Genomic DNA, 10,000 nt, shown 5'->3' on the forward strand with positions numbered 1-10,000 from the left:
CATTGTTTTACCAGATTAAATTATTGTAAAAATCCCACTTATATAAAATAAAACATATAAACTTGCATTCATTCATTAATTTTAGAGGTTTTTAAAAGTGAAGAAATGTCAAAATGAGAAAAATATGAGTTGAAAAGTATATGAAGTTCATAAAAAGACTTTACGATGAACACAAGTTTTTTAGTGTTTCTACCAATTTCAACCTTCTCAAACCTGAGGCTCTGAAGCCAAATTCTAAATTTCTTCAATAAAATCTTAACAAAGTAGAAAATGATAATAACTATCATATGACTAAAATCTCAAATAACAAAACATAGAGACTATTCAATCAAAACATAGTTCATAGACAACACAAAACACTTAGTTCTTGTGTTTTAAAAAGAAAGTAAAATTTTTTGCTTTAATACTTAAAGATGATTGGTTGATTTTGATTATTGTTGGCAAACATAAAACAACAGAACTACTTCTTATGATAAACCAAGCTTTGACCCATCCATTATTCACCTTGACTCAGATACATCATATTGGGCATGATTCCATCAGATTAAGAACTATTTTTGTCTTTTTGATGGAAAAATTGCAACTGTTTACTAATTGCATTTCCACTTACTAAAACTGAGAACTTTTGCTTAAAAAATAAATTTATTGCCTTTGCTAGTACATAATTAAAGTTCATCAATCAAGATCATCCATTTTATCATGTTTTATTATTTTAAAATTGTTATTATTATTGTTATTATTTTAAAAGTTTTTGAGCATGCTAGTTTAGAGCTAACTACATTTTAAATGCATGCATTTTTAGACCTTGTCTAAAAATGCATTGTCAAAGCATCATTAAAAGCATCATTAAAAGAACCAGCCCAAATATGACAACAATGTTCCATAAAATATTGAATAAGAGATTTAAAGAGGTATGAGAATGGAATCAGGAATAAGAAAGATGTTAACTTTGTAATGGATTGGATATATGGTTTCCACGGTTTCCACGAGAGTAATAGAAGTAATGCAAAAGACTCAGAAGGATGAATGAATGATGAATGAATGATGCCATTCATATTATACAAACATCAACATTGCAATAAGTATTAGCAATATGCTAAGTTTCATTTGGGTTAAAACTCACTTGCTACTGAAAGCCCTCTAACTGTCCAAATGAGATTTAAAAAAAGGGTAGAAAGAGAAAAAAAAAAAAGGGTAGAAAGAGAAAAATGAGATTAAAAAAAAGGGTAGAAAGAGAAAAAAGAATGGTACAATGAATGGTAGATAATACATAAAGATGTTTCTATATGTTCTATCTAATGTTTCTATATGTTCTATCTAATGTTTCTATATGTTCTATCTAATGTTTCTATATGTTTTATCTAATGCTTCTGTATGTTCTATAAAGAACATATAAAAACTATATATATAAGAAAACAAAAATTCATTAAAATAAATAAATATAAAAAATAAAAAAAAAAGTAAAGAAACTTCTGTAAATAACCTTTTTAGGTGGTGTTGAAAGATTCGTCTTTGGTGCACTATTTTTATCATGTTTTACTTTGGAATGATTTTCAGCCTGTTTAAATAAAAAATTCATTTTTAAAAATTTTAAAAACTTTTTATTTTCTAGTTAAGTTAATAAAAAATATTAAAAAAGAAAAAAGCTAAAACTTTTTCTACTAATCATATATTTATCATAGAAATGTAGGCTCTTAACAAAATTTATAATTTTTGTTGTTGTTGTTGTTATGGTGCTCTTGGAGCACTTAACAAGGTGTTCTTGGATAACTTGGAGCACTTAACATTAAGGTGTTCTTGGATAGCTTGGCTCTTGGAGCACTTAACAACAGTCTTATTACATAACACTACAAAAGCATTTACTAGGAAGCAACTTCTTCCTTACCAATGATGCTTATCTGGCATCAAACCTCGATCCACATGATTTTGAGCCAGGACTAAGCAGAAAACAGAAAACCAATGTGTCATGTTATACTGCCATAGTTAAAAAAAAAATGAGACAAATGAGAATGAGCTACAGTTTTAAATTTTTTTAATTTTACAGTTTTAAATCTTTTAAATCCAAAATATCTTTTGAACTTTTTGTCTTTTTTTTGAATTGTCTTCTTTTTAAATTCGGTACTTTTTGAAAAAACTATTAAGTACAATCATTCTTGGTTAAACTGATGTCAAGGTTTATAATATATTTAATGTGATGCCAAGGTTTACCTGTGTAATATATTTCCAGGATCACAAAACAAATGAGCTACATTTAAAATTGTAGCTAATTCTCATAAACAAAATAATAACACTGCTTTGAATTGCTAATGTGGAGTTCTCTCCAACTGCTGAATGGACAGTATAACACAAGATATCCTTGTTTGCACAGAACTTATATGATACAAGATATCCTTGTTCACACAGAACTTGTAGAATCATTATGTGTCTCAATTTCAAACTTACTATCAGTTGCTTTTATTGGTAATAAAAGAACATTTTCATTTTCAGAATCCTAGTTTATCAATTTATCAGACGTCTTATATATTATAATTACAGTTACCTTTATACTTTTGCATAGTGATAAATTTAACGATAAATGAATAAATCTTTTAATAGATAAATCAAAAAATTTTTATGCATTAACTTAGTTATAAATGTTAAAACTCTGAAAAAACACTGCTTACGAGTTGTCAATTAAATATTTGATTATTTGACCATGTGTCAACCAATCAACACTGGCAAAAAAAAAAAAATTCAAAAAAGTTTACAAATAAAGTCATAAGCTTACAGATGTAACTTCTTCAATATTAATCCTTTTTCCTTTAAATTCTCTTTTTTTAGTTTCAGTATTTAATTGAATCTCTTGTAATGTCTAAAGCAATAATATATATATATATATATATATATATATATATAATATATATATATATATATATATATATATATATATATATATATATATATAATCAATAAAATGGCAAACATAATAAATAAGATGTCAAACATAAAACAACAGAACTACTTCTTATGATAAACCAAGCTTCGACCCATCCATTATTCACTTTGACTCAGATACATAATATTGAGCATGATTCCATCAGATTAAGAGCTATTTTTGTCTTTTTGGTGGAAAAATTGAAACTGTTTACTAGTTGCATTTCCACATACTAAAACTGAGAACTTTTGCTGAAAAAAATAAATTTCTTGTCTTTGCTAGTACATAATCAAAGTTTATCAATCAAGATCATCCATTTTACCATGTTTTATTATTTTAGAATTGTAAAATATATATATATATATATATATATATATATATATATATATATATATATATATATATATATATATATATATATATATATGTGAAGACCTCAGTGGAAAAACCAGCATTGTCACATTTTTCTTATTTTGAGAAATTCAATTTTTAAAGTTCAAAACGTTATTTAAAATTTTTTTTATACACTGCAGTTTTATATATGTATATATAGATTAATTATATTTGTATCAGATTATTTATTAAAAAATAAAAAAAATATATTTTTTAAATGCTTTTTTCGGAAACTAAAGTACATTATCAATAAATGGACATCACTGACTTTTTCCTTGGAATTTTTAAATAACGTAAATACTATTTTTAGCTCTTCTTTTTTGTTTAAAAACAAAATATTATTAAAAAATGGGCTCCTAATGATGTAAGGGGCTTCAAAAGACAGTTGACCCTACCGTTTCTTCAGTTAGTTTCTTTTTGTTATCCCACTGAAACGTCTATGGGAAATTATTACCTTTTGTTAACATCTATTGTGGAGTTATAGATTTTTTTCCTAATAAATTCAAATTTTAACACAAAATGTAATTAATGAGAAACATAATAATAATTAAAATTTTTTTTCTAATTATCTGAACTTCTTGTGTTCCTGTGCTTGAAGTAATGAGATTATCAAAAAGCTGTGATTATTAATGATTATCAACTTTACATAGGTTTATTATCAGGTTTACATAGGTGCTTCAGAACTAGTAAGTTGTTATACTTGGCAGTACATTTTGGTAGAATTGAGGAATATATATTAAACAGATTGAGTGCAATTTCTGTTTGATTATTTAGTCTACGTTTTACCGAAGCAGTATTTTCAATATTGCCATTCCAGTTGTTACAAAAGAGAAGCAGTGCAGGGTGTATATCTTAAATGACAAGTTCTCTGACTGGTCAAGTTTTTATCGGACATGTGCACTTAAAATAATGTTTCAAGTAATCAGAAAATCTGAAAAAATTTACATTAAAAAAATTTACAACATTAAAAGGTAAAGGTTTTTTTTTGCAATTCTTAAGAACCTGACACCAATCCTCAGGAATTTCAACATTAGTCTTTATATTAACATTTGCCATGTCACGATCGCATTCCATATAGGAATGACATAGTTTAGGAAATGATACTTTAATACATTTAAAACGTTTTTGAAAGTGAAACGCCCAATGCAAAAAACGAAACACAGTGTAATTTTTGTTTTATATGATTAATAATAAAATGATAATGCATAGAGCAAATATCATCAGCTCCTTTTTTTTGCTGTTATTTCATCGTATGTATAAAGAAAAACTTTATCACTGGATAGGATGTGTATATTAAATAAATATAACTTGAGCAGTCTTCGGTAATACACATTGTTAGTTGATTTATTAGGCAATGGTAAATTCTTCTGAAAATCAAAAGCAATAGCTTCAAACGTCTATGAGTTTTTTGCTCATTTTTTTGCATCTGACATTCTGTTATAAAATATGTTATAAATATCTTCACCATTTTTGATAATATCTTCTTATTATTAAGTTTGATAATATCTTATCTAAATATGTTCACCAACTGCATTTAAAAGCTCTTGCTCAGTGTGTTTTATATTTACAAAGAATTCATCTCAAACTAAACAAGTGTCTTTTCGTGGAAAGCCAAACCCAATGTTAAACTTATTGTTAAAAACTACTCTGTATGTTTTGTATCCTACTTTAACAGTTGGCTCAAGACAAACTCTTTCTAGCATCAAATAAGTTTTTGTAGGAGACCCATCTGAGGTTTTAGTTCTTCATTTTCAAACAAAATAATGGCTTTCTGACCTAGCATTGCAAGTTTTTATACTTTGACCTTTCTTCATCAAGCATGAGTTTGTATTTTTGATGTGCAAATTTAAAAGCAGCTTTCATTTCTGATGTGATCTGGAGAGTGTGGGGTTGAGGTTATTGGTAAACATGGAATCACACACAAGGCACTGCTCAACAATACCATCTGTTGATATATTGTTAGTAACAACATTCTTATTGACACTAAACCCCTATTCAACCGATGCCTGTCCATGAATCAGAGTCAGAACCAACTAAAAGACCGATAACAACTCTGGATACTTTTTTATGTCTTTGAAGTAAAAACCATCGAAGCATTTATTCTTTTGATCATAACTAATGAAAACATCCCGCTTCATTTCAATTTATTATTTTAAGTTTTTGCTTAAGTTTTTAGTGCATTTTTAAAAAATTAAAAAGACGTGGTCAAATTGCATGATCATATAATGGCGTGCGATTACACGCATTCCAGTAAAACACTGTAGGGTATTTTTAATTGTCAAAATAAATTAATGAGTAGCACCAACAAAAACTTAATTGTAACATGAGTAACTTCTTAATCAGAATCCCTGACTATCTGATTAAAAAAAAAATTCCCTGACTTTTCCAGGTTTTCCATGACTTTAGCCAAAATCAACTAATTTTTAAGGTTTTCCAGGTACAGTACGAACCCTGTTCGTATATATAATTATTTATATATAAATTTAATATTATTATATACAAATATATGTATATTTTAATTATCAATATTTAGTATCAATTTATATATACATATATATATATATATATATACATATATATATATATATATATATATATATATATATATATATATATATATATATATATATATATATATATATATATATATATATATATATATATATTAGGGTGTGTCATAAAACAACAATTTTTGAAAATGTTTGATGATACCCCCTAAATAGTTAAAAAATGTTATGGAAATTCAAAAAGTTTATTTAAAAAAACTATGAAAATATGTACTTTTTTATTTTTTTTGTTAAAAAGCGATAGTTTTTAAGCCATAAAATTTAAACTAATCTTTATATAAATGATTATTAATTTTGAAATTTTTATAAAAATTCACTTCTTTTGAGACCCAATATGATATGCTTTTAAAGAACTTTTTTTTTCAAAATATTAGAGACCCGTCTGGTGTTTAATGGTTTTGAGCGACCCTTAAAAAAATTTTTTAACATAGTATTAATTTACTACATAGAACACATTTAGGGGTATCATCAGACATTTTCAAAAAATATTGTTTTATGACACCCTTTATATATATACATATATTATTGATAAGTTAACAAACTAATATATTTTTAATAAATGTAAAAAGAAAACCTCAAACGAAGTATCAAAAGAAGTAATTAAACATGCGCATGCAAAAAAGTGGTAAAAATATGTAAAAAAAAAAGTGGTAAAAATATATTATTAGTTTGTTTACTTATCAATAATATATATATATATATATATATATATATATATATATATATATATATATATATATATATATATATATATATATATAAAATAAAAAAATATATATATATATCATAAATACCTTTCTGTACAGTTCTTTGCAAATTTCTATTTCATTTTTTGTTGCAGTATTTTTTGGCTCAATTTTTAACAGAGCAGAAAAATCACTTAATGCTTCTTTGTAACATTTTGATGTCTTAAAAAAATGTTATATATATATATATATATATACACACACACACATATACATACATATATACTTTAAAACACAGAAATGACACAATTTAACTTATAACGATGCAATGTAATGTATTAAAGTTGTATTAAAGTTATATTTATTAGCATTTTCATTATGCAATAAAATCTCATAAAAAGGCCTTATATTACCATTGCTTCCACACTTTTCGTAGGTTTAAATATCAATAAGGTTTGTGATAGGTAGCTATTTATTTTTATATTTGTAAGTAGTGCAAGTACAATGCTTACATCTTTTACGGTTTTTGTTCAAAATTACTTAACTTCTACATTGATGTCAAACATTAAAGTGAAGTTTTAACATTAAATAAACATAAGATAAAACATTATATTTTGTTAGTGGCAAAGAGTGTCTAACTTTATTTTTAGGATATGCTCAGGAGAGCATTTATGAAAGTTGTTATAGCGCAAAAATATCAATTTTAAAAGATTCGGAATTGTTAAAGCTCGTTGAAAAAAGTTTTCGCCATTCTTTCAATTCATTGAGAATCAGTGGAATTGGCCATAATATATATACATAGATACATACTACATATATATATATATATATATATATATATATATATATATATATATACATACATATACATATACATATACATATACATATATATATATATATATATATATATATATATATATATATATATATATATATATATATATATATATATATATATGTATATATATGTATATATATATATATATATATATATATATATATATATATATATATATATATATATATATATATATATGTATATATATAAAAGTAATTGCAAGAAAATCCCTTATCTTCACCAACGAAGAAGCATGGATTAAAAAAAAAGTTTGATGTCACGATGGGGGCATTTGATGATGCAGAAGTTCGCAAATTAATAGGTAAGACCATCGTGACAATGGTCTTGTTGTATTTAAGAACAAAAACGATCGGCAAATGGATAAAATCAAAAAGCATATAACACATTTTTTTAAAATCAATCAAGGTTTTATTTTTAAAATCAATCAATTTACTCTAATTCTAACCACCCTCCAAGCATAATAAAAGCAATCCCTTACAATACTGAACAAAGACTATCTTCCATATCAATTAATAAAACTGTTTTTAAAAAGTATAAAGAAGCTTTATAAAAATCAGTATGAAGAAGCTTTAATCAAATCAATCAAAAATCAATTTAAAATTATCAGTCTTGTTTTCCAACCTGCTGGGAAGCAGCATCTGTTATCCCTATTTTCAAAAATTCTGGAGAGCAATCTGACTCGCCTAACTGCCGTCCTGTTAGTCTTCTTCCTATTGTAAGCAAGGTTTTTGAGACTCTAACTAACAAACAGTTAATCTTTAACCTTGAATCTTATAACTTCCTTTCTGATCATTTTACTGCTGATTTGTTAACAATAATAACTGATAGGTTTTATTGTGCATAAGATAAATGCAGAGAGGTTAGGGCTACCGCTCTCAACATTTTTAAAGCCTTTGATAAAGTTTGGCATTCTGGCATTTCCATAAGCTTCAAGTAACATCTTTAAGATTTTAAAAAAATTCCTTACCATTCGTAGTATAAAAGTTGACCTCGACTAACAGCACTGTTCTTCATATCCTGTAACTTCAGGGGTTCCTCAAGGTTCTATCCTTGACCCTATAAATTTTTTAATTTACATTAATAGTCTTCCAGAAACTCTCATTTCTAAGGTGGCATTGTTTGCTGATAATAATACTATTTATTCTTGTCTTGTTAAGAAGCCAACACTCTCTGATTGCTTGGAAGGGACATTTGAGCTTGAAAAGGATCTCACCTCTGCTACAGCATGGGGTTCTCAGTGGCTGGTGAACTTTAACTTAGATAAAACTCAATTTTTTTCAGCTAATCGTTATTGCAATAATCTAGATCTTCCTATATTTATGAACAGTAATGTATTCGATGAGTCATTGGATTAACTCTTACTTCCGATCTTTTTTGGAAACCATATATCAAATCCATTGCAAAATTAGCATCTGCTAAGGTTGCATCTCTTTATCGTGCGTGCACTTTCTTACCCAAGGTTCTATTCTTTATCTCTATAAATCTCAAACCCGTCCTTGCATGGAAAACTGCTACCATACCTAGAGCGAATCTTCCAATGATACCCTTTCTCTTTTAGACAAGGGGCAAAAATGCATTGTAAATATAGTTAGAACTGCTCTTGCAGATAACCTCCACTCATTATCACATCATCTTAATGTTGCTTCTCTTTCTCTTTTCTATAAACTACTTTAATGAGCTAGAGTCTCTTGTGCCATCTACTAAAACTCATTCTCCTGTTAATCGCCATTCAATTAAGTCTCCTCCTTTTACCGTGACTGTTTCTAAGTGCTCCAAAAGTTCTTATTCATACAATTTTAATTTATTGAAATTAATTATATGATCACAGTATAAATTTATAATAAAACAATAGTAATAAAAAAAAAATAAAAAATAAAAAAATATTAAAACAAGGACAAGTTTTCATATTTATTAAAAAAAAATGTGGCTTAAATAAATAAACCACAACAACAAATGTAGCAAATCATTATTGAAAACAAAATTAAAAAAAAAATGAAAATAATATTTTGTTGACAATCCTTTTAAACATTTATTAATTAGTGTCAGCATGGATTTCACTACATATCTGAAATATAATTCTAATTATCTTTTGGAAAACTATTCAGCTATTTTGTTATTTCTTCATTCAGCTAGTTTAGATCGCAGGCTTCCTCATAGTATTTTTGAATTTCAGGACAATAATTTTTTTGAATTTTAGGACAATTTCAGGACATTATTCAATTTACATGATGCAGCTTTTGTTAAACTGGCTCTACCAGTCCATACCTCACTTGTTTTATTTATATTTTACATGAAACAGGAAGATCAAAACAATTATTTATTAAGTAACTGACACAAAACAAGAAACAACAATTAAAATCAACAGTCAGTTATTACACTATTTTCACAATACTCAAGTATGAAAAATAAAATGTTATTGCACCATAGTTGGCCTTCTAAAAGAACAAAAACCTCTATCTAAAAAACAAATAATATGCTATAGATAATAATTTATAGATTAAAAGAAACAAATAATATGCTATAGATAATTTTTAGAGGAATTCAATTAAAAAGAGGCATCTTAATTATGTATAATTCT

At 26.1% G+C, this 10,000-nt stretch overlaps 1 protein-coding gene across 2 annotated transcripts in view; it reads right to left on the reverse strand.

The window, feature by feature from the left end:
• LOC100208281 (sperm-associated antigen 1) overlaps positions 1-10,000 on the reverse strand; it is a 70,512-nt gene that overhangs the window by 13,301 nt on the left and 47,211 nt on the right. The window contains exons 18-20 of one of the 2 annotated variants that reach the window (XM_065796543.1): positions 6,669-6,782; positions 2,768-2,851; positions 1,484-1,558 (exon numbers count right to left, since the gene is read on the reverse strand). In XM_065796543.1, coding sequence (XP_065652615.1) covers positions 1,484-1,558; positions 2,768-2,851; positions 6,669-6,782 — 273 coding nt within the window. The remainder of the gene's footprint in view (positions 1-1,483; positions 1,559-2,767; positions 2,852-6,668; positions 6,783-10,000) is intronic. The other variant, XM_065796544.1, reaches the window with a different exon arrangement.

The sequence above is a fragment of the Hydra vulgaris genome, chromosome 04, assembly GCF_038396675.1.
Source record: "Hydra vulgaris chromosome 04, alternate assembly HydraT2T_AEP".
In the NCBI taxonomy this organism is placed as follows: Eukaryota; Metazoa; Cnidaria; class Hydrozoa; order Anthoathecata; family Hydridae; genus Hydra; species Hydra vulgaris.